General features: G+C 53.6%; 6 protein-coding genes across 6 annotated transcripts; 4 read left to right on the top strand and 2 right to left on the bottom strand.

The window, feature by feature from the left end:
* Positions 1 to 16: 16 nt before the first annotated feature.
* On the bottom strand, positions 17 to 1436 carry JN550_006168 (uncharacterized protein; the record flags this gene model as incomplete). The annotated part of the gene is made up of 2 exons (XM_049317876.1): positions 17 to 1187; positions 1258 to 1436. The coding sequence occupies 2 exons, from the start codon at positions 1434 to 1436 to the stop codon at positions 17 to 19; spliced, it is 1350 nt and encodes a 449-aa protein (XP_049171728.1).
* A 2948-nt stretch (positions 1437 to 4384) lies between these two features.
* On the top strand, positions 4385 to 6346 carry JN550_006167 (uncharacterized protein; the record flags this gene model as incomplete). Its single annotated transcript, XM_049317875.1, has 6 exons — positions 4385 to 4554; positions 4607 to 4784; positions 4858 to 4871; positions 4926 to 5099; positions 5152 to 6203; positions 6288 to 6346. 6 exons carry the CDS (start codon positions 4385 to 4387, stop codon positions 6344 to 6346), a joined length of 1647 nt encoding a protein of 548 aa, XP_049171727.1.
* A 1073-nt stretch (positions 6347 to 7419) lies between these two features.
* Positions 7420 to 9620, top strand: JN550_006166 (uncharacterized protein; the record flags this gene model as incomplete). The annotated part of the gene is made up of 2 exons (XM_049317874.1): positions 7420 to 8723; positions 8780 to 9620. The coding sequence occupies 2 exons, from the start codon at positions 7420 to 7422 to the stop codon at positions 9618 to 9620; spliced, it is 2145 nt and encodes a 714-aa protein (XP_049171726.1).
* Positions 9621 to 13247: 3627 nt separating this feature from the next.
* On the top strand, positions 13248 to 15034 carry JN550_006165 (uncharacterized protein; the record flags this gene model as incomplete). The annotated part of the gene is made up of 4 exons (XM_049317873.1): positions 13248 to 13317; positions 13390 to 13721; positions 13811 to 14402; positions 14460 to 15034. The coding sequence occupies 4 exons, from the start codon at positions 13248 to 13250 to the stop codon at positions 15032 to 15034; spliced, it is 1569 nt and encodes a 522-aa protein (XP_049171725.1).
* A 272-nt stretch (positions 15035 to 15306) lies between these two features.
* On the bottom strand, positions 15307 to 22718 carry JN550_006164 (uncharacterized protein; the record flags this gene model as incomplete). The annotated part of the gene is made up of 5 exons (XM_049317872.1): positions 15307 to 15345; positions 15430 to 15896; positions 15977 to 19282; positions 19339 to 21555; positions 21674 to 22718. The coding sequence occupies 5 exons, from the start codon at positions 22716 to 22718 to the stop codon at positions 15307 to 15309; spliced, it is 7074 nt and encodes a 2357-aa protein (XP_049171724.1).
* Positions 22719 to 23719: 1001 nt separating this feature from the next.
* Positions 23720 to 24928, top strand: JN550_006163 (uncharacterized protein; the record flags this gene model as incomplete). The annotated part of the gene is made up of 4 exons (XM_049317871.1): positions 23720 to 23917; positions 24018 to 24202; positions 24272 to 24507; positions 24558 to 24928. 4 exons carry the CDS (start codon positions 23720 to 23722, stop codon positions 24926 to 24928), a joined length of 990 nt encoding a protein of 329 aa, XP_049171723.1.
* Between the last annotated feature and the right edge of the window lie 6 nt (positions 24929 to 24934).

Raw genomic sequence — 24934 nt, 5'->3', positions numbered from 1 at the left:
GGAAGTGAAACCCAAACTAAATCCTGCCATCATGCGATGACACACTACGATCATCGCGCGCACTGTGGTCGTCCCTCACTTCGAGATGATCCGTATTCCGGATATTGGCCCTTGAGCTCTCCGCGCGATCAAAATGATCTTCGGTCTTTTGCCTGTAGCGCATGCCGTGCATCTCGATGTCGTTGGGTTGGGGGCCGGCGAGGCCCTCCTCCTCGTCACCTGGACGAATGAAATGTTTCTTATCCGTTGCGTAGCTGTACACTCCAACTCCAGCCCAGAAGGCCTTGTCGGGACTTCGAGGTGCCCAGGCCCAGCCTGCACCACTGGAAACCGGTAAGTGGTAATAGCGGAAAGCGAACCAGGCTGTGACTATCCCAATAATGAATCCAAATAGAATATCGAAACCATGATGCCTGAAATCGGACCACCGGGAACCAGCGATGAAGATGGCTAGAAAGAACGGCAAGAGAGTGAGACCAAGTAGGTAAACCGGAGGTGCTGCCGCCTGTCTCCTGACAGAAGCCACCGAAGAGCTATGTGTGGCTATCTGTCTTGCGATGGCCGGGTCTTCTGGGGCTGCTAGCTCGTCTGTGGCATGTGACATAGGCTTATAGGAGCCGTTGATGCCGCTGGCGCCAGTGCTTCGGGATGGAAACGCGGCGGACCCCGAGTCCGAATCCTTGGCGCTGCCGCCGCTTGCGAAAGGGATGACCACTGCGAATTTGCTGGCGAGGAAGAATGAAAGGTAGATGAGACCCGCGGCAGCCGAGGACGAGTGACCTGAAGGATAACTGCGAAACCCGTCGTCCATAATGTGCTTGTCCTTGTTCAAGCAAATGTCCGCTGATACGAGCCGAGCCCTACTGTTAGGAACCACGTAGTAGTCCTGTTCGTGTGCGTAGTCGGGGTTGCATCTGCTGATTAGATCAGGTCGCGGTTTGCCGAATAAGTTCTTCATGCTGCTTGTGATGAACCACGCTCCCAACAGGGCCATCGCGAGTCCGAGCCATCCTGTGTGGAGTTCCCAAAGTTTCCGTTTCCAGATTAATGATCGAGGGGTGCCCTTTGGGACGGTGGGTCCAGGGACAAACACCAAGACGACGAAGAAGATGACCACGATTGGGATCACGGCGTTACATATCAGCAGCGTCACCGAAGTGACAGTCTCATTCTCCGTGAAGGGGAAACTACAGATGCGTCAGTCGCAAGCGCTCGAGATGCGGTGCCGCCAATCTGGCTGCCGAGTTCTGGACCTACGATATGTTGGGGTCATCCAGGGCAAAATGACGTTTGTTCGGGGTGATGGTGCCCAAAACCGTCCCCACGACGCCGAAAGCGATCAGAACGATCCAATCCGTCACATAGGAGAGTATCAACACCCAGGTGACCTTGCGCTTGCGGCCCTTGGGCGGCAATGGGGAGTCGAGATCAGGCATTTTCCGATAGGCCTGGTAGCTACTAGGAGAAGAGAGTAGGGGAGAGATTACTTTGAGGGGGTTGCTGCGATGGCCGCCCTCTGGCATTTCAATTAAAAGGTGTAGCGCGCTCTCGCCTGGTTCGACCCAACAAAGGCCTGGACTGTTGCTCGGAAAGAATAGTGTCACGGGTCTGCACCGCTACGGGATGGATGTGGTGTCGCGTGGAAAGAAAGCTACGGAAGGCGAAGAATGCGCGTGGTCTCCCAGGAAATGACTTGCTTGTCGTGCGCGTCCTGCGAAAGGGTCGATCGACGTTGTGCACCTCCTTTCTCGCGCCAAAAACCGACCAGCGACTGCGCCCCTGTGCCTTTGAGCTATGGGACTGAGACAAATTCGGTAAAGGGTCTCGTGCTTGGCTCCTTGGCTCTCTACTTTGACGTGTGCCACGCCCCTGACCGGGCCTGAGCCACCCAATGCCACCCGTCGCGCCCAGTGGGACGAGTGCCGTGATTAGCTGATTAGGGGGCGAGGAGGCTGTGCAGCGCTTATTGGGTTTCGCTAGATGAGAAGAAACTTTGTCAAACATGACGAGGACAGTAGATCAAGTGCTGCAGACAGGAATCTCATAAATGCGGAATCCCATCTTTGCCTTTCCAACTCGAGACCACGTAGCCAGCCAACCCTATCCCGCCTTGCTCATTGTCAATCATCTTGGGGCCATGCCTCGCCATTCCGCGGGCGGGACTTGCGACGTTGTCCATGATCTCCAGGACTCCCAGGTGCTCTAAGCCCAATGGGCAACCCATCAGCCCGCACCCAGCGTCAGCGTTGCCCTCAATTCGACCATGGTACTCGTCAGCAACGAGGCGCGGTCACACGGGACTTGCAGTAGAGTCAGGACTCCGCAAATAGGACAATATCACAACAACATCACAAAAGAAAGCCATCTCATGTGCCGCCCCAACGCGTGCGACCGAGGGCCAACTCTCATTATTGAAACAAAGCCCAACGAGGTCACACCTAAATGTCCCATCCATCTCTGGCGACACCTCTTGGTATATGTACTGGACTTTAGGTACCAATTACGGTAGGGCACTGTTAATGGGGACCGTAGAACCCGGCTCCCGGGTGCACCCTCCCAAAGACCATGCCTTCCGGTGATTTGCCGCAGGATGTTGGTAGTTGGCGGTCGGTGAACATCTCCAAAGGAAGATCCGAAGATGACATCCGAAGCACCGGCTTTGATTCAGGATCTCAAATCCTGGAAATGGCGTAGGCTTTGTTTGCTTGGCAAGCCTGTGCCAAGATCGGCTTCTTTTGTTCTGACAAAGCGATCATAAGAAAAAATGGACCGTCTGTGTCGAGCCCCGCGAGCCTCACCTGAGACCCTAGGGTGCATGTTGCGTCGCCGTCTGCTATGGCACCCTTTCTTTTAGCGCGTCGTCCGTGGAAGATCACCCGCATCTACATGGTGACCCATGGTCGCAACACCTTGAATACCCTACGGGCAGGCCAGGGATGATGTCCACATTGGACGAAGACGTTCTTGACCTTCAGGTTGGTCGTAAACGGATATGTGAATGCTGATTGACGCAGTGCACAATGCTGCAACAGTCTTCGTGAACCTCCCCAATGACTAGTAACTCATGCATGCAACGTCGCAGGCACTCCCTTGGGTCGGCGCCGTTGGATTTTACTGCAGTACTACATTTACATCTGCGAACGCATCTCTGCACTCTGAGAGATCACTCTACCAAGACGTTACACTTACGGTGTGGCAGCGAGCCATCGGAGCCTTTGGTCTGCAAAGGCCATGCATGTAGTTCAGCTGGGCTGCTAGCATGTCTTACCACGTTTGGCCTGTCCTTGAGGAGATGTTCGTTGCTTCAGGCGAGATCTGTACAAGAATGATGACGACTTAAACTATTTTCGGTCTTTCTTCTGCCGACCCCTTACCTACGTTTGGCAAAGTTGGTTCTTTAGAAGTCCTCATTCAGAAGACACCACTCCCGTGGGCGGCTGCTGCTAGGCTACTCTAGTCCGTAGAGCATGTAACTCTCCGCAGAGAACCCTGGACTTGCAGGGCTCTCGAGCTTCCTCGGTGCTACCCGCTTCAATCAGCCCATTGTTGATCTAGTGATGGCTGTCTGGGAAATCGACATACTGTGAATACATGGGGAATGTCCATGATATGTTTTGCATCACAAATTGCTGTTGCTTGTATATTGTTTAATGAGTACATGACCCAAGTTTTCGATGTTAGAAGACTTCCGTCCGAATTATACTGCCACTTCTTCGGACGCAGTAAGCTGCGCAGGGCAAAAAGTCTGCTCGTTGCTCCGTCCGTCGTCCCATTGTCAACACGCGCTTTCCCTTGCTTCCAAGCCCGATGCACAGTCGCATCCTGGTGAACAGGCCTTTTAGCTGCCGCACTGGGCTCTACAGAGGCTCCATCCTGCCCCAGACGCAATTTACGCGGGAAGATCTGATCTCAAGGGTGTGGTGGGTCTTCGTATTTCTCACTAGCCAACGTTTCGACTTATTCTTTGTCTAACACGCCGACGCCAGGGTAGTCTGCAGAAACGAAAACCTGGGTTCCGCAGCCGATGCATATGGCCAATAGACTGCCAGCTCCAAATCCGAATATAGAGACAGCCGTAGCATACTTGTTCAACATGGCGTCGATACCCCTGCTGCTGATTGCTCCGATCGCATCTGTGCTTTTGGACTATTCCACAGACCCCTTCAGGATAGGCTAGCCAACCCCTGGTGATGCAGGCTTTTGTGATAATGCCTGTCCTTCGAGCATGGTCAGTTCACTTCAGTTCACTACCAGTGTCTTGGTAAACTTATAAACTGGGAGCATCTTGTTAGTCTCTCTTGACTCTGATCTTCTCCCCATCGTGTCTTGTCCATCCAAGCCGTTACACTCGTTTTCATATCGGCAGTGCTGCCGTATCTTCACCATGCGTTCGTTCAACTTAATGTCTTTTACTCTGGCAAGCAGCCTTGCGGTTGCCTCTGCTTCCTCTCTTTTACATCAGCAGCGTGATGTTTCCCCTGACAACACTTGCGGAAACACTGGTGCTGGAACAGCTGGATACACATGCCCGACTGGCAATTGTTGCTCCCAATAGTGAGTCCGTTGCTGGCTCTTGCACCGACCACTGATCTAATCTCGAGCTCAGCGGATACTGTGGTACTTCGTCGGACTACTGTAGCAGCAGCAACGGCTGCCAAAGCGGCTTCGGAACTTGCACAGAGTCACCCGATGATAATGATAATGGATCTGGCACTGTCTCTCCGGATTTGACGTGCGGAACGACAGGAGCCGGGACTGCTGGTTACGTTTGCCCTACAGGCCTGGTAAGCAACGTCACCCTCTCTTCAGTTGCATTACAACTCGCCGATGTAACGAGGCTGACACATTCTGTTGCAGTGCTGCTCTGGATAGTGAGTTCAAACTTAGAGCCAACATTGTCCGAATTACGTACTAACCCTACGAAGTGGGTATTGTGGTAACAGTACGGACTATTGCCTTGCTAGCAATGGGTGCCAGGACTTGTTCGGCGACTGTACCGACGACGGTGGGGATGATGCTGGAGACAGCGACTCCGGTAGATGCGGTCCCAGCTTCAATGGAGCTGTGTGTGCTTCCAATGAATGTTGCTCTGCTGAAGGGTATGCTATGACTCTTCATTGGATACATGGGGTTACTGACGGTGTGGTATAGATATTGCGGAACGACAACGGAACATTGTCAAGCACCCGACTGTCTTTTCAACTATGGTCCAGCTTGTGACGCCAACAAGACTCCTTCTGGCACGAACACTACGACTCTGACCCGATCCAAGCTTTCAAGCGTGGCATACGGCGGTGCGGGAATTTATAGCTGTGTCGACGAAGGAGTGGTTGCCATCACCTACGATGACGGCCCAAGTGGTTACACAAATGACCTGCTCGATCTGCTTGCAAAATACAATGCAAAGGCCACCTTCTTCATCACTGGTAACAACAACGGCAAGGGCGAGATCGACAACACAAGCCTCGCGTGGCCCACGGTCATCAAGCGCCAACACAGCGACGGTCACCAGATTGCCTCGCACACTTGGTCTCACGCCGACCTGAGCAACATCACGTCTGCGCAGCGCAAGAACGAGATGGTCAAGAACGAGATGGCTCTCCGCAACATCTTGGGCTTCATCCCTACTTACATGCGACCCCCTTACTCGTCTTGCACGGCCGAGAGTGGATGCCAGTCTGACTTGGCCGACCTAGGCTACCACATCATCTACTTTGATCTAGACACGCAGGACTACCTCCACACCACCCCTGACCTCATCCAGACGTCCAAGGACATCGTTGACGACTTCTTCGAGGGCAAGGATGCGGGCACCTTCGATGCCCTCTCCATTGCGCACGACATCCACTACCAGACCGTTTACAACCTGACTGAGTACATGCTCAAGGAGATCACGAGCCAGGGCTACAGGGGCGTCACCGTCGGCGAGTGTCTTGGCGACCCAGTCGAGAACTGGTACATCGCCGACAGCAGCGCCAGCACCGCAAGCCCCGTCGTAGGGTCAAGCTCTGCTTCAGCCGTTGCGTCCAGCGCCACCTCTGCCGCCGTCACAACTGGCGTCACCAGCGCCGGCTCGACCTTGACCAGCGTCACGAGGGCGGCCAGCAGCACGACTGCTCTTCCCTCGACGACCAAGCCAACTTCTCCTTCCACCACTTCTACTGCCAGCACTCCAACCACCACTGCGGGCAACCCATCTTCAGGTTAGTAATCGAGCGTTAAGTGTGAACCCGCCTTCCTTCTTGGGTCACTCCGCATGTGCGAAAACAGGTAACTGACGAGTATAGGATGGTTAGGCAACTTCTGGGACTGGTGGAAAAATCTCTTTGGTGGTCGCAGACCCTGATTTGTCCGTACCTTGAAACTGGAAGGTTGCCAGTATTGGAAAGGTTGATGAAGGTTATGAGCTTATATACTATTGGAAATCGCGGTGCAAATAGATACTGCGAATTGGAGTAATCAGGCGCTATGTTTAATAAGGATAATGAAAAGCAAATTTGAGTAATTCTAATGGTCCATCGAGTCATAGAACATGTTCAAATCTTGAAAATGGCAAACACCCGTATCGTACCGGAGGTTTACTCGTCACCGTCAAACTCATCAAACTCCAAACACCCCTTGAAATGCTCCGGATAGAGGTTACATGAGAGATATCTACTTTCGGTTGCTAGATCTGATCCTACAGTATGTTGATAGTCGTAGCAATTCGCAAGCTGTACTACGTTTCACAGAATTTGCAACGGTGCATCTGCTTGAGTTCAGTTGATGATTAAACAAGTTCACATCCGTTCTGAACGATAGTGGCTGAAGGTTGTCATTTCTCAGAAAGAGGCCTATAGAAATCCAGGGCGGTGGTTGGGCTGTAACCGAAATCCTCGTACAGAATGCGACACGTAGCATTGGGACTCGGACGATTAATGACACAATAGAAAACACGCATCGGGAAGGCTATCGATGAACAATAGCTTTGTCGACCTCGGGAATCCTTCAAATCGGACCTACCGGACCGCCAGCCGTGCGTTGTATCTTCAGGGAGAGACATCTCACTGAGGTCGGATGTTGTACGAGATACAGTTGGCTTGGCTGCCAGCGGATTGCCCTTTCCCCACATCATGACACCACAGCTGCAGCATGCTTAAGCTTTATCGATAAACCCCCAATGAACGCAGCTTCCGGTACAATTGTGGCGAACGTACGGCATGTATTCGCGAGCTCCTCACTTGCACCAACAGACGCCGCATCTGTCTGCAACGCCTCAGTTCCTTAGCCTTCCGTAGGTCTTAGCTGCCGCAGGCATTGAAGCACGACTGGGCCAGCCACGAATGGCAAGGCGACATGGCACACCAGCTTGGCGGGGCACTCCGAGTGAGCAGGTGCTCCTGCGAGACTGGTCGTGAAAGAGTGAGCATGCAACCATGAATGCGCGCCGTCTCGCCCTTCGGCCCCTTACTGACCGGGCTGTCTCAGTACCGTGTGCCCAAGAGAGTTCATATCGACTTTGAAGACTTCAGCCCTGATCCCTTCGGCGGCGACCAACACGAGGAAGACGATGACGATGACGAAGACGAAGACGAGGACAATGAGGAGGGTGACGAAGCACTTGACGAGCTGTCCGTAGTAGCAGGACCCGATAGCGACTTCGAGATAACAGGAACCGTTGCGCCGGGACACGGCTATGGCTTTCAGGAAGACGGATTGGCGGTGGATGATTTCCCCGACATCATCGGCAACCCGTTCGTTGACGCTGGTAACGACGAGGATTTTGGGCCTGCTGCCCTGGAGGATTTGGATGTCGAGGTCGACGATGATGGCCTGGAAAGCTCCAGTACCGAGTCCGACCCCGGTAGTATCGAGACAGAGACCGACGGCCAACCTAGGCCCCCTCAGATCTCTTGGTGGAGACTCAACCTCACTTCTCTATCTCACCACCACAATCTTTACTTCGCAGCTTACAGAGACCAGATACATATCTCACGACCTCGGAGTTGTGTATCACATAGCCTGCCTCCAACTCCCGATCTGGTTCTGCGGCCGAGACAAAGTCCCGCAGCTATGCGGGTGGGAGGAACCATTGACCGTGTCTTCCCACACCAAGTCAACCACCTAATAGTTGCGGACTTTGGCGAGGAGGAGATATTGCTTATGGCTTATGACGACGGTGACGTTATTGGATACTTCACGCGACACATCGAACAGGAGATCAGTCACAAGGAGCAAACATGGCCAGCCAGACACTCAACAGGGCATGTACGACCATTTTTTCACGAAAACGTGGATATATCAGCATGGGGTCTAGCGGTGCACAAGAAATCAAGGCTAATCGCTGTGGGATCTAATGCCCACGCTGTCACCCTCTTCGTTCCTGCTTTGACTGGGCCTGAGGTCTCCTTCGCCAAGAACGATCCAAACCAGTTCTGGCGGACCAGACAACACCCAGGACCTGGAAACATTACCATTGCAACAGAGGCAGACTACGTTGACCTGAGCTCGTTAAGCCAAAGGGACGCGAACTGGAAAATTACTCTAGACACTGCTCCTATCGGCGACAATATCCCAAATCTAACATTCAGCAGCGACAAGGATGGAAAGGCCGAAAAGGTCGTTGCCGTGGATGTGGCAGGGAACATCTGGTTGATGGACATTTGGAACCCTTATATCAACTACGAGAAAATTCCTGCCATCCACCGCGCTCGTCCTGGCTCTTTGCCCGGTACTCGTGGAAGGTGAGAATCTGCTTTCCTCCCCATGCTTATGGAATCGCTCACAGAAAGTTCTACAGACCTAGGGGCTGGGGTGTCTTGGTTCTCCACGAAGACAGCTTCTTACCCACGCAGGATTTCAAAGACGCCCTCGGATTGACGAAGGAGGACGCCCGATTTGCACACCATCTCAGCATCGGACGGTGGGTTGATATCAGCAGAGGGCACAGGTCCATGCTGGACAATCCAACACAGCCTTCCTCACGAAGACCACAGGTACAAAGTCAGAGACAAGACGTGGTGCACCAGGATCTTGTAGAGAGGGAGTATTGGTTTCGGCCGTATAACGATGGGTCAAGCGAGCTGCCGCGTCGTCGTCGGGATCCTGAAGTCGAACATGTGGGAACTACCCTCAGTGATGGAAGCAGTATTCTCCGGCTTTACGAGGCAGACATCGAGCTCCGATCGCACGAAGAAGACGGACTCAACGTCATGTGGCAGCATGCCGTGAAGCAATTGCAATACCCAGCCCCGCATCTGCCTGCTGGTGGATGGCTCCAAGAAAGACTGAGCAATAATCACCATGTTCCCGAGTTATCGCTGGTGGTTGCTGGATCGATGTGTGGGCGAGTGGCGCTCATCACACTCACACGCCCAATGGACAAGCTGATGGGATTGGAGCGAGGATTTAAGATCGAGGCAATCTTACCAACGCGGGAGGACGAAGACGCGTGGCTGCGACCCTGCTGCCCATTGTACGGTGTTGCCGTCGGGCCACTGCCAATAGCTGCTGGAAAGCCTGACAGAATCAGCCCGGCCAGACCTCGCAGATTCCGTCTGATGCTTCAGTACTATGATCACCGTATTCTGAGCTATGAGATCAGTCGGGGCCCCGAGTCTGACAGTCTCATGGTGATTTAAGGAGGGGCCACGGCATTGCTTCTGCGAAGAGTTGGGCATGTTTTATTTGTTTTACCTCGACTATATGTTTGATACCCGGGCCGGCAGTGTATTGATAGGAGTTAGGGATGCAAATGGAGATTCAAAGAGCAGCCTTCTGCTACGAAACAACCCGGCATGATATGAGGGAATGGAGCACCTGATCAGGGCATTCATGGTACGTTTTGGACGTTAGGCGTATTTTGCTTGTTATGAATCAGCCATAATTGTGCCACCCCACGAGTCCAGCTTGCTTTTTGATACGAAAATAGTGTTGAAGTGTTGGGTTGATACCAAGCCACCGGTAACACCCCTCGTGCCCTCGGTATGGGGTTGCGGATGGTGCGTGGGGGACGCGCCGAAGCCTTCTGGAAAAGCTGAGACAGGGGTGCTTCTGATGCAAGGCACCGAGGGCGCCGTCGGTTGGGCGGGCTGGCGGGTTCATCACGGCAACTTGGACCAGAAGTGGTTCAACGGCCTCTATCCAAACAATTACGTACGAGAAAGCTGTCACGTTTTGCCTAGTTGAACCCTGCGGCTTGGCAATGAGCTTAATCTCACGTTCTTCGAAGGCCTCGAGTTTGGCTTGTCTCTGTATATGTCTCCAACCATCGCCAGATGATCGAGCTCTGTCCAAGGATGCGTAACTTCGATCTGGGATATTGGCATCAAGATCTCGGTAGAGCATCTGCACCCCGAGTGATGACGCTGGATTGCCTGTAGCAATGAGAAATCCAGTCCCGCCTGATTGGTCGAGATAAGCTGAGTCCCTAGCGTCCCGATTCTTATCTCTTGGCGAGCCCCACAAGCCGTATCGAGGCCCGCCCGGAGGCCCAGCTCCAGTTTCGCCCTATTCCGAGGCTGGCTGCTATGGCACGGGTGCGGTAGATGATGGACATCAAAGAGGAACACGCCGCGCCGCTATTGTTAATATTGTCTGCCGGGGTTGTCGCGAAGCCAAGAAGGTGAAACACTCATCGCCATGAGGATTCGGCAGATATCTCTATTGCATGCAGCTCGCGTGCCCAGCGGAGGCAGCCTCGTCTCACTAATTCTGCGTACGCTGTAACCCACTCCACTGAGAGAAATCCGAGGTAACGGAGGCACGAGATTACCTGAATTTCCCATGCAGCACTTCGAAGTACTCGCTCACAGGAGGTATGAGAGCAAAGGGTCTAGACGTGATATCCTTGTCCGAATATACCGTACTATTAAACTTGATATTGCGCTCGGCAAAGAATAATTGTTTCAGCGTCCTGGGATTTCACCCACGCGCGATTGAGGTGGCTTTCATGCGTCGACGCCCTGTTTGACATCATTGACGAGAGATCCTAGTCTCCGGGCTGCCCATCAATGGACCCGCCAGGGCGCTGGAAATTGTTAGGGCGGTACTTGCTACCCAGACTGCAGAGTCCAGAATGCAGACGATTAAGGCTCAGGCTCTGAATCGCCAGCAGCTAACGCATGGTCGATCCCCACGCTCCAAGTGTGTTTTCAATCATTGCCCATCATATGGACTCTGTCACGGTCTGTTCTGTGCCTTGACTGCGTATGTAGAATTGTGATCGAGTCTGTCTGCATGCTCCCTTCAGAAGTAATGCGCACGTGCGATCGTCATTCCTGTCTACCGCGAATTGAGGAGGGACGGTGGTCTCCAGGCCTACCACTCAGCACTCTTGGGTCACTACAGTACATGCCTGGGCAATGCTTGACCTGCATGTGCATCCATACGAACTTACTATAACCGTACCATCTCGACGGCTTAGAACTATCACGGCTTCATTGTGTCGTCCGATTTTCGCCGTTACGACCACGCGAGCTGTCGAGTTCTCTATCTGACGATTATCAGAAGCCCGAATTCACCCCATTCGCCAATTCAAGTCGTTGGTAAAGCATTCACGTTTCCAAGACAAGCTATTTCGTAATGAATACTCGGTCCCCACGCCATTTCGAGGCGTGTGCTTCTTAGCTACATTGAGGCTCATCTGGGACCCTTGAACCGTTCAGGAACCAGTCAATCGGGCATCGCATGCGCTTGAATCTTCAAACAATTTAGCAAATAGCGTCGAGGGAGCATTGCAACCGCGGCATTTGCCTGCAAAGAGATATCCTGAAGCCGGGCAAGATGCGCACGCGAAGTCTGCGATCATGACTACCCCAGAGAACCGGCTGCATGACGCAGTTCCGCCCGCCCCGGCTCCAGAGGAAAATTTCTCCCCCAGGCGCGAATCCCTGTCACAGGTGCCGAAGAAAAACCCCCCACTCACCCAGCATGGCGGCCGGGGTGGCGCTTCTACGCTTCAATAGGCCTAGACCAGGGTGCGCACGAACTTGGGTTTCCGGAGCGATTTGAAGATTCAACGACAAACATTTCAGCACCTATTTTTACTTCGCGCTGGCTAAGCAACAAGTGCGTTGTTCGCCTGACAGGCACTGGCCCTGCAGCCGCGACCGCAGACCGGGGCTTATCGGCCAGTCGTCTCCTCAGTGCATTTCATGCGTCAACCCAATCTCTAATGAATCCGGACATGAGCCTGTTGATTGGGCCCGTCGCCGGGGATAAGCAAGTGGAATGGTCTTGCTGCTTCAGGCCATTCAGCAGCCACAGCGTGGGTTTACCACGCCGAAGCATGAGATGGGCACCCTGCGACGTGTGATGCTGTCAATGCCCAAGTTCTGGGCGTTTTTTCAGCTGTTGATGCTACCGCGGGATCCCTCGTGGATTTTGAGTTTTTCACAGTCGCATGGCGTGGTGCCATTGCAACGACTAAATGGCAAATTGAGTTCAAGTGTCTGCTGTAGTCGAGGCTCCAGACTGCCTTCTCGCTAAAAGAGAATGCTACGGACAGACAGTGAGATTGCATGTGAAAAAGGACAGCAACTTGAGGGGGACCATCACATCGCTGGCCGCTTATACGCACATGCTCTCGCTGCCTACGAAGTAGTGCCCGTGAGTAACAGCGACATCGCTGCCTCTCGACATGCAAAAGGCGCCTTGGGAGGGCAGCACGACATCACCCGCAAAAGGCTTTTTCCCCTCGTGGTTTTCGCCCTGCAGCAAAGTATGTACGCCTGGTACGTACTAAGGCTATAGTCCCCGTAGTCTGATAACCGAAATCCTGGCAACGCCTCCGTCCCACCTTTCTGACGGGGGATCAGTCGACCATCACAACGCCAGTGTTGGATGAATGCAGACTGTACCCAGCTAACAGCGCCCCGGTAGCCCCCCCGGTCTTCCACTGCTCCCACGCCCGCGTTCCACTTGCATCTTTAATTGGTCTGATTTGCAGTCGACTCCCAGATTCGGCGGCCCCCCAATTCGAGCTAGGTCTCGCCGGGCGATCTCGCGACTAAGCAGCGTCAACCCGTCCCAGGTGTCTGCTCCGTATATATTCTTCTGTGTACCCAACCTGGTCGCGCTTTCGGACCCCTTCTCGCATCTCTGTTTCTCCTTTCGACCTTTGAGCTTCTGGACCGCGGGACAGAAGTTATCGACCTGGACAGAGCTCGTTTGCAGGTCAACTTCGGGCACACCACCACCACCACCACCTGAATTCCTTGACGAAGCTCGCAGGATCCGCCAGCGTCGTCGACGACACCCTCGACAAAATGTCGTACTCGTGGATTGGAGCTCCCACGGAGTTCAATGGAACGGACCCAGAGACCGGCGGCGATTCCGGTATGTAACATTCCGGGATTCAATCTGGCCGCCTTGTATTGCTGGGTACACTGACACACGTTTCTTTAACAGCCACCGAGAACTTGAACCAATGGTATCAGTCAGGCGACCAGGCCTTCATCATTGTTGCAGCATGTATGGTCCTGATTATGGTCCCGGGTATCGCCTTTCTCTACTCCGGATTGTCTCGAAGAAAGTCAGCCCTGTCCCTGATCTGGGTCGTCATGATGTCCTTCAGCGTCATCGTCTTCCAGTGGTACTTCTGGGGCTATTCTCTGGCCTTCAGCAGCACGGCCACCAACGGCTTCATCGGCGATCTGCACCACTTTGGTCTGATGAACACCCTCGCCGTGCCTTCGCCCGGTTCGCCGCTTATTCCTGAGCTGCTGTACTCCTTCTACCAGGTATGTTGTGCTCCCCGTCGGACGGGGCTCTGCTTGGGCCGATGTCGCGTGAACCAGCGGACTGTCAGACTGACATCATATGCGCCCAGATGCAATTCTGTGCCGTCACCGCAGCACTGGTTGTTGGTGCGACCGCCGAAAGAGGACGTGTCCTACCCGCCATGGTCTTCACCTTCTTCTGGGCCACGATCGTCTACTGCCCCGTCGCATGCTGGGTCTGGAACATCAACGGATGGGCCTTCAACTACGGTGTCCTCGATTATGCCGGTGGTGGCCCGGTCGAGATCGTCTCGGGTATGTCGGCCCTGGCCTACTCGTGGGTCCTTGGACGCCGCCACGAGAAGATGATGCTCAACTTCCGACCCCACAACGTCTCTCTCATCACCCTCGGAACGATTCTGCTCTGGTTCGGTTGGTTGGGATTCAACGGTGGTTCCGCTTTCGGCGCCAACCTGCGTGCCGTCATGGCTTGCTGGAACTCGTGCCTGACTGCCATGTTCGCCGCCATGACCTGGTGTCTGCTTGATTTCCGTCTTGCCAAGAAGTGGTCCATGGTCGGTTGGTGCTCCGGTGTCATTTCCGGACTTGTGGCCGCCACTCCTGCCTCTGGTTTCATTCCTCCTTGGGCCTCCATTGTTCTCGGTGTCGTTACTGGCGTCTGCTGTAACTTCGGAACCAAGGGTACGTTGCCATAAGATACATGGACTGAGAAGTAATATTTGCTAACTACGTTTATAGTCAAGTTCCTGGTCAAGATCGATGATTCCCTCGATGTCTTCGCTGAGCACGGTATCGGCGGTATGGTTGGACTTATCTTCAACGCCCTCTTTGGTGCCGACTACATCATCGGCCTGGACGGTGTCAACACAGGTGTTATCACTGGTGGCTGGATCAACCATAACTACAAGCAGCTCTACATCCAGGTTGCCTACATTGTCGCCTGCACAGCCTACTCTTTCGTTGTGTCGGCCATCATTGCCAAGGTCATTGATCTGATCCCTGGCCTGCACCTCCGCGCCAGCGAGGAGGCTGAGCTCCTTGGTATGGACGACGACCAACTTGGCGAGTTCGCCTACGACTACGTTGAGGTCCGCCGTGACTTCCTTGCATGGACCCCCGCCAAGGAGGAGCCGTCTGGCGACGGCATGAGAATCATCCCCCAGCACGGTATTGAGGAGCACCAGAACCTGGCCAACACGAACGGCCACGCGCTCGAGCACGAGCAGGAGAAGTTTGGTGCTTCGGCCAGGGATCCGGCCCGCGAGAAGGCCGCCGAGAGCGCGGCTGAGCGGGACGCTTCTTCTGAGCAGTAGAGCGGGCATGCGTGTTTGGCTTAGAATTGGTTTCTTGCGAGGAATGTTTTGCGGTTGGTTGATGATGTAATTAATATACCCCCCTGAATGTCGGATACATGTCTGGAACGGACGGATTTTCGGCAACTGTACTACACCAAAAATTCTTTTGCTTATCTCATGGGCTGCTACGAAGGAATAAAAAAGTGAATGCCGAAGCGCAGGAGTTTGCTGGATAGGTGTAGCAGCATATACGAACGATACCATATACAGATTTCATACAATTTGACCACTTATCCCTGGTAACGTCGTGTGGCATTGACTGTTCCTCTCTGTTAACCAATAGCTCAGGCCTATTCTCCTCATCGCAGCAGTAAACGGAACTCGCCCTCTTCCAATGCATTTTACCCACTCACGAATGGAGCCCACAGATAGTACCCCTCGAGGTCGTCTACGAGACTTTTCGGCATCTGGCCCGTCAGCTCCTCATCAGCCTTTTTGTTCACCTTAGCTGGGTCCCAGCCAAGATCACTCAGGCCTAGGCTTTCCCAGATTGCCACGCCCTGTGACGGTGCATCGGAGCCCATCTTGGGGTTCTCCCACGCCTGGCGCACTTGGTCCCACTGTTTCTTCTTGTCACCGGGATCTGCAGGCAGGAAGGCCTTCTCGTTCGCCTCCAGCTTCGGAAATTTGTATAGCTTCTCGTCCAGCTCCTGCACCATGAACGTTTGGTACTTGAACGGAAATGTCTTGTCCTTGTCGGACACGGCAGCATCGGGCACGCTGATGATGACGCCGCACATCAGCGAGACTGTCGCCTCAGTGTCGCCGTTGAGATAGTCCTTGTTATTGGTATTATAACTGGGGTCCTTCTTGCAGTCATCTGTGGAACGAAGGTGATCTCTGGTCAGCCGAGGGGACACGGAATAGAGGAAGGATACGATAAATTGGACATATACTGACATGGACCCCACAATCCTGCAGGAAGACTCTTCACAATAGGCTTATTCTTGTTCCACACGGTTTCCCCGTCGTTGTCACCTTCAACCCCTAGCATCAACTGCTTCCTGGCCGGAGCAACCGGCGTAATGCGAACGTGGAGCTCGGTAGTCAACGTGTTGGCGTTGCACATTGGGCGGGCGTTGATCGGGTTGCCTGTGCCCAAGACTTCAGAGGACGGCTCATCTTCCGCTTCCGCGTCGTCTCCTCCTGTTGCTCCTGTCGCGGCAGGTCGGCCCGTTACTATAGTGGCTTTCGAAATTGCAATCTTGCAAGATACGGCGAACGAGAAAGTGGCTGCTCGAACTGTCCAAAGCCCTCCGCTTGGCTGTGACTGTATCTGCTGGTCCGGGACTAAGCCTGACTGCACGACGAGGACGTGAGGATTCCTCAAATCCTCCTCTGGCTCTTCCACCTTTCCGGCGACCCTCCGATGCGCCGCGTGGCCAACGGGTGTCTCGGGTGTGATCGCGTGGAATAGGCCGCTTGGCCCGGGACCGTCTGAGGCCTGACAGGCCAGGATGATGAAGTCATCAAGGCAGAGCTTCTCAGCTCTGTCGCCACGACCGCCAAAATCGATGTCGAATCCAAACACCCAGAAGTCCACGTGCACCGTGCCATGGATCGGCGGTCCCTCGATGTGAATGGTGGCACCAATGTCCACGCTGATGTGGATGGTGACTATCCACAGGTCCATCGTGAAGCGGACGCCAACAGCGATGCCCCCGTCTGCAACGAAGTTGAAGGGGGCGAAGTTGATGAGGAAGTCGATGAAGGCGTAGTAATACGCCTCCAGCGGGCCCAACTGGAGAGACACATCCCACCGTCCGCCGCCCATGCACACCTTGGGCGTGATGGCGAAGTAAGCCTCGCCGCGGATGCTGATGGCGCTGCTGAACTGCCAGCTAATGCCGAGGCGCGGCGGATCGGGATACTGCACCGGGGGCTTGTACTGTCGGTGATATCCACCGAGTGTGAAGACCCAGTCGCCTTTGAGCTCTGGCACACTGTCGCCAAACCACGTATACAGCGCGAAGCCGCCCGTCAGGTGGCAGTCGGGGTGTAGAATATACGACGACGGCGTCAGCTGCCCGTCGATCTTCATGGTACCCGCCGCAACGTCGATAATTGCCGTCATGCCGAGCTGCACGTGTGCAAAAGCGAACTTGCCTGCTACCTTGGCGGGAATGTCGGCAGTGGCGATAGCAAATATACCAATCTTGATGTTGGGATCCCACTGGATGGCGAGCACAGCAGATACGTCAAGCATCTCAAAGGCCACCACGTCGAGCCCGGCCGCGATCCAGAAAGATCCCTGTTGCGGTGAGAACCATTGCTTGTTCTCCGTTAGCTTCCGCATGATTCCCTGGGGGTCCGGGGTCGACGGCGCCGGGTTCGAGATGAGCGGGTAGTCAGTGATGGTGTTGACCGTGGGCAAGCGCATGCTAGAGTTATACCCGAAGCCAGCGGTCACGCCCGAGATGGTTGCAAACTCGAAAGTGATGAGCGGCCCCAATAGGCGGGCATAGACGAAAAATGTCTTGTATTGCTCCAAACCCTTGATCTCGCCGTAGCATCCAGCGGCTGAGAACTGCCACGGCTTGTAGCTGGCCAGCAGAGCACCTTGATACATGGTGTCATCGATGCGCTCCAGCATACCCCCAACCGCAATAGGAGACTTGTCGTATACTGCCGCAAGTCCATCCAGTCTAACTGACGGTTCCGGGAGGTTGAAAAAGCTGAAGCCCTTTCCGGGATTGAAGGCGAGGTCGATAGCAAAACCGGACACAGCAAACTCCATGGGACCGAATTTGACCGAAGCGTCGACCTTGACGGTCAGCGTGTCTTTGGCATATTTCAGTCCCAGGTTGCGCACCGATAGGCCGCCGTACGATTTACTGTACTTTACCATGCCGGAGTCCTGGCCTTCAGGGTCAGAGTCATCTTCCGAGGCGCTCGAAGCGTCCGGATCTTTGCTATACCCGCCACCTAGCACGTAGTCCACAACGACATTGACGTTTCCCTGATTGTCCTTCAGGGTAATCATGAGGTGGACCCCATTCCTAAGCACGGTGTCTGTGTCGGCTGTAGCCCTCTTGATGGTCTTGTACGGCAGTGGCTCCTGGGACAAGGGGGGCTTTTTGATTATATCGTTGACCAATTTCACCTCTCCCTTGGTCAGGCCATCGGAGCCAGCCTGCGGCTGCACCCACATAGCAATGGCCTCATCACAAGGCTGGGACAGTTTTCCCAAGAGTGGCACATCGACACTGTCAAACGGCTTGATTGACGTAAGGAATACCCGCTTGATTGTCGGCGGTGTAGTCTGCGACGTACCCGACGTCGAATACGCGTACTGGATGTATTGGACCCGCAAGCCGCCGAGTTGAACCCACAAGGTGAAAACGATGCACTTTTTCTCCTTGTTCGGCACCAACCGAATTCCAACCCGGTCTTCAGATGAGTCCACGGAGATCTTGATATCGTCCAAGAAGCCCGGGAGGTCTATATCCCCAACTATGTCTGTCAGCATCGCCCCAAACGTGGATCCCTTTGTCTTCTCGTTAAAGTGGACATCGGCGTGGAAATCCCAGTCCCAAGGGTCGCCGCCATTGCGGTAGTCGAGAACAAAGTCAAGATTCCCAATGGCCAAGATTCCCTCCAGTTCAAAGTGGGTGGCTTGTCCGCTCTGGTAGAGGTACTGTACCTTGAACTGCTTGACCCCAATACTCCCAAGGAGAGATGCAGCGCTGAGCTGCACATCCTTGTGGAAAAACTGGTAGAGGTGGGATATGTAGAGATTGTCAATGGTACCTACCAGATACCAAGACTTTTTAGATCCATCATAGTGAAAGGCCCCCCTCAACTCTGCTGGCTCGAGGTCCGTGGTAGGAGGGGCTTGGATCAGCGCACTCAAACCGAGGGCTATTTCCACATCGCCAGACGAAGTCCCGGAGCCGAACTTATAGGAAGCAGCCATGTCAATCTGATCGATACTGAAGATTGGTGGCTTCGAATGCATATCTGAAGCAATGCGTAGCCTGCCAGCGACGCCGATCGCCTCGGCATTCACATATAGCTTGGCCATTGTTACGGTTGTGGGAAATATACTCGGAGGCGAGTCATCCGAGGTGAAGCCCACTAACTTTCCCAGGTCCAGATTCGAGGGCCAGGTATGGCCAGCATCACGACCCAGTGGCTCAAACCATGCGTAGTTTTCAAAGTCTGGTAGGAGTCGCAAAGCAGGACCATTCACATTGTATGAGGGGGCTGGCATCACGGGCCGTGGTTAGCACATCGAGATTTCGGCGAGAGGGAAAACTCACCTAGCCAAAGATCAGCTTCTAGAGAGCTGCCTGAGCCTCCCGCAACCGAGTAGTTGAAAGTGATCAGGGAGATGACGACTTGGTCCTTGGCCTGGAACTCAAGTTCCATGTCTAGCGCAAAGCTGGCGAATGACAGCGAGGACCCATCTATAGAGGATGGGACGAACGAAAGAGTCAACCGCCGAAAGTCAAAGCTCGGAAACGAGAGAGATCCAGCGTTTTCACTCAGCCACTGTTTGAAGGGGAACGGATCGTTCCCGTTGGTCTGGTGCTCTTCTTTGATGATGGTGGTCTTGAGCCACTGTAGCATCGTGTCGATGACTTTGCCGGTCTTGCTATTGAGTATGAGCTGCACCACAACCCCCTCTGAGCAGAGCTCCATGATCGCATTGAATTTGAGACCGGCAAGAACCACGTCGACCACAAGCACCAGTTCGCCCTCTGTCTGGACACAGATATCCTTAATGCCCGAGATCCAGGTGCTCTTGCGTCGCGCGATGAGGTAAGCACTTGTGACGGTACACTGAAGCACCCCCAGATAAGACTCCAGGGTCTCGCGGTCATCCTTGGATAGATCGAGCTGGAGCCGCAGCGTGGTAGCGTAAGCCATCTGAGGAACAAACCAGATGGCGTTGCGATTACCTGTGCCTGGATGGCCAGGGCCGGGCAAGACAAAACGCAGTCCTGACAAGACAGATAGCAGGGGATTCTGCGTCAAGATGTCTTCAAGTCCTACAAAGCTGGCCAAGGTTTCCAATGTCAAGGTCATGGTGTCGTTTCGTGCTGCACTGACATCGAGACCGAGTATGATAGAAGTCGCCCCATCCCGCAGTCCCATGGCTGGTGGCTGGCTGTCCGGGAACGAGTTGGCCAATGCCATCGAATCGGTGGTGAATAGGAGCGGCGTTGGCTCGTCATTCTTGGTAGGGGAGGGAGGAGTGAGCGTCGCAATCGGAACTGTGAGAGCAAAACCCCCTATCCCAGCAGCAGCAGTATCTGTGCTCTTCAATACGAGCGCATTAGCGGCGCCGAGAGCGTCCTGGAACCAACCTCGCAGCTCGTCTTTGCCCAAAAGCTCAATGGACGAACTTGTAGCATCCTCGAGCGGGTTACTGGCTAGTCCGATCGCCGCGCAGTGCAATGTAGCCATGAAACCGTCCCACGGGCTCACCTGGTTGACTCGCAGATACTGAATCGTCGCTCTCTGAATATCGGTGTCCTGGATATCGCTCGTAGCCTGGCTGGCGTAGATGTACCAGCCATCAATATCGAGATCGACAAGACCCCCTTGGGGTGCCGCCGGTAGATTGCCTTCTTCCTCCTGGCGTGAACCCAGCTTGTGATGGGACAGGGTCTTGGGCAGTGTCAAGTCGGTGGCTTTACTCTTGGCGTCGCCATCATCTACTTCCCAGTCCTCATGATCCATCTCATTGATGTTCGTGCCAGCCTGGGAGAAGAACGCCCCCTCTTCCGATATGGGCTGGGTGGTTAGATCTGTATCAGTTTCTTCATCTGTGGGATCCTTGAGCTGTGCGCCGCGGAAGTTTTTATTGAAAAGGCTCTTCTTGGGAACATCGAGCCAATTTACCTTCAACTTCTTCCCAGTCTTGTCGCCATTGAGATCATATGGGGGACTACGCTTGCCTATAAGGTCCGTACTTTTCGGCGCCGTGATTGTCTTTGGCCGATCATACATGAACAGCTCGTCTAGGCTGAAACGAGTGTAGCCTATTTTTCCATCCAAGGCATCGTTCTGGGACGAACGCACCATTACGCTCTCTGGTGCCGCTTTAGACGTTGTCTTCGTGACCTTTGGTTTTGGCGTGGCTCCGTCGGCATTATCGTAGAGGTCTGCTTTTGGCCAGCAGTAGTTGTCCCACCGCGCAAGTAACAGCATCATCAGCTGCTTGCGCTTGGCGTCGGGCGATGTTGCTGAATTGTACACAGCCATTTCGGTGGAGCCGCCCCATGATAAGAACTTTCCATACGCCTCCTTGATGAATTCCTGGAGAATCTTGCCGTGCTTACTGTCGTCGAATGCTTTAGTACTGAGCGTGGGCTTCGTTGAGTCCGAGTCACCGATATTGACAAATTCTTTGTCCTTATCGACAGCAAAGTAGAAGGGATATTTTGTGGCAAACATTCGTGGAGCCGGCAAGTCCAGGTTTTCCAGTGCATATCTTGCATAAATCGCAAGAAAGAAGATAGTCTCCCAACCTGGTTGACAGCATCAGAACTCTCCTTGATCAGGCCCCTGAGGGGACTTTGGGGTGAAGTAGGGGGGAAAAGAAGAGAAACTACATTGAAATGCTAGATTATGAATATTTTTGCATACCTGGATGGAAATAAGAGCCTGTAGGATTGGATATTACAATGTTTACTGGCTGGAACATTGGAGTCTCCTGCGGCGATGATGAGCGAGAGCCGTGATGGCTCAACTTCATGTTCGTAATTCTCTTCACGCCTTGACTGTATAACCACGCCATGTAAAGCCTCTCACGCTTCTCGTCTGCGTCACCAGCAGAGTAGTGCGAACATTTCGGCGGGTTGGTTCCATCCGGCCAAAGGATGACCTGGGCAATGGAAAATTGGTTGGTTTTTGTCACACCCTCCGGGACGATCTCCGGTATTCCGCTCGACTTTGGTTGTTTGAATGTCTGGTTCTTGACACCTATACAGTACATGCCTGGCCAGCCAGCCTCCCCCGGTGGGTTGCTGTTCACAAGTTGTACCGGAGTGAGCGGTCCCACTGGGGGTTTAAGCCCCTTGTTCTCGAAAAAGTTGACGCCCAGAACATCGTATAGGTTATCCTCTGCCGACTTGAGTATGGCAAAGGGGTACCAGTCCCCTGTGCTACGGTCCGGGTCCGCGTCGGTACAGACTTCGATATATATGCCGTTGCGCCGAAAGCGGGCTGGAAGACCGTTCAAGGTCTTGGTTTTACCAGTGCTGCTATGACTTTCCTTCTCATTGGGGCAGTAAAAGTATGTGCCAGGAACTTTTTCTCCGCCCTCGTCCTTCCACATCAGATAGTCCATTACTTCGTACAGCTTTTTCTTGTCGTTCTCGGCTTTCAAGGCATCCTTGTATATCAGATCGACCAGACCACCGTAGTGGTCCTCATCCCAATGGCTTACAACAATGGTCTCATAGTTCAGCTGTTTGAGCCTGTAAAGCTTGCTTAGCTTGGCCGTGATGCTCTCAATCGCATTCTTGGAGGACACGAGGTTAGGATTCAGGCTGGAAGTGCCTCCATCTACAAGCACAGCACCCCATACCTCCTGGTTCTTCTTTCCGGAGTTCTTGACCAGGAGGTGGACAGCACAATCCCCTACTTTGACACTGACGTGGTGCGAATCTACGCACCACGTGTCGGGCATGGCTCGTCCAGCTATACCCGTTATCACCGGGGAGATTTTTCAGGAAGGCAGGTCAGAGACGTAATACCGACGGCGACTATCGATCGAAACGAAAATGAAGATCTGGCGTTCTTGAACAGTATTGATACAAGCACTTTCTAGCTTTGACCGTCGTTGAGCTGCTTGATAAGTAAATGCTGCACAAGGCTCGAATGGAGAGTTCGAGCCAGAGACCGAGGCGTGCTGCAACAGTTTCAGCATCATGAGCACGCTTCAGTGAGTGAATCCAAGCCTTTTCGTGCAGCCTGTTCTCCCACATACGCGCAGACCAGACATAGCGGCTCCCCTCGTTAGCGCCCATCCATAGGAGTGACCTGTGGGTTACAGTGCGAACGGCACAGGCGCCAACGCGCGCCACTTCACACTCGAGCCAGCTGGAGAGATTTCAAGAAGCCCTCTGCTTGTCACCTCAATAGTCGGGCCTGGCCTCAACGGGAGTGATCCGTGTACCCTTACGGTACCCACCCCCAGAAAACTAGTCCGCCTATAGGCCCCCCTGCAGACCTCCGTTTCCCCACTGAGTTAAGCCTCGCATCTTACAGACGCGTCAACACTAGACTACTTTGTCACACTGCATGGTCACCTCAAGTGGTGTGAAACTGTAATAGGTCTCTGTCAAATCGATAGTTCTAGAGGAGCACAGTCAACCTGCGGATGGCTTAGTCGAGTAGGTAAGGAACGTAAGACATGAGAAAGTCTCAAATCGCTATTGATCTAGCTTGCAGGATGTGCTGGTCCGCATTTGAAGTTCGTCGCAGGGATCCGGGTGGGTTATTTTCATGCAACATTCTGCTGAAGAGACATGAGTAGTTGCAGGCTAGACTGTGCCTCGCTGGGCATATAATAACTCCTTGGCTAGATAAACAAAATTCCGTCGGGGTCTCCTTGTCGATTCATCAAAGCTCTACCCTCACTTCACCAAGTACGATTCCGATTTTGGTCGCGGACTCATCTCTGCAAACATGTCAGGCGTTGCTGCTATCGTCAGTTCTCTAGATCCACATGAAGTGTGGCTTTACACTCCCACTGCGGCGCAGCAACTGGGCCTGGAAGTTCGACGTATTGATACGGAGAACTATGATCCCTTCCGTGATTATGGAGCCGTCAAAGGTCCCGTTCGTCTAACAACTGGATTGGCAGCTGTCATTCACAACAGGACGGTAAGAAGAAAAGAAAAGAAACCTTGCCCCCCCACCCCAAGAGCTCAGCGCTCGAATAACGATCAGAGCGAGAGAGAAAACACTGACACCACTTCTGTAGACTACCGTCTACGGCATCACTAACTACACCGATGCAAAGGGGAATAAAGCCAGTACTGTGTCCAGCCTTTCCCCCGTTTACAACCCCATCGACGCCACTACCACCTCTGTTGCTGATCCTGGCGATTACAACGCCATAGCGGCAGCCTCTGATGGGGAGACCTCTGACTACGTTTACTTTCTCCAGTAGGTTCTGTTGCTGTAGGCTCCGGCTGCCAGCAACTTCGGCCATGTATGACTTACATGATGGACTAGGGATCCCGAGGGCGTCTCACAGAAGCCGCTGATTACCGAATACGGGTTCCAGCAGTCCACTATGGGCACCCGCTACGTTTACACTGGACTGAATCCAGACCCGAGCTCCAACCTGGCAGCTGTCATAGAGAAGTCCAAAGGAACCCGCATGATGATTTTCCAAAACTATAAGGACGCCACGTTGTACTATGCTTGGTCAAACACAAAGTCAAGTGGGTCGGCTTCCAAGAGGCACAGTCTGTGTCATCATGTCCTTCCACGAGAGCTAACATTTTCTGCATGGCAGAGAACCCCATCACCGGGTCCAACAATGCCGTCTTGGGCACCCCGCTTGCGGCCACTCTGATCCCCTTCCCGGACAGTACCTTCGAGGTATACCTGTACTATGTCGACAATACCCAACAGCTCTGGCGGGTTATTTACACTGGTACGCAGCCTGTCGGTGGATGGGGCTCACCGACAGCTGTAGGAGCAGTCACAGATGTGGATCCCTCCTCGGGCCTGGCAGTCGTGTCTGACAAGACTGGCAACTACATTTTCTTCAAGGCGAACCCCAACAGATACAACTATTACCACGACTCGTTCAAACAGCCTATCTTGGGTGAAGACGACGCTAATGATGGCCACAACGAAGGCGTTGAACGTGGTTGTAACTAAAACGTC

This window comes from Neoarthrinium moseri (assembly GCF_022829205.1).
Source record: "Neoarthrinium moseri strain CBS 164.80 chromosome Unknown scaffold21_Wmoseri_CBS_16480, whole genome shotgun sequence".
NCBI lineage: Eukaryota > Fungi > Ascomycota > Sordariomycetes > Amphisphaeriales > Apiosporaceae > Neoarthrinium > Neoarthrinium moseri.
The sequence above is the reverse complement of the archived record's forward strand: the minus strand, read 5'-3'. Positions and strand labels throughout refer to the sequence as shown.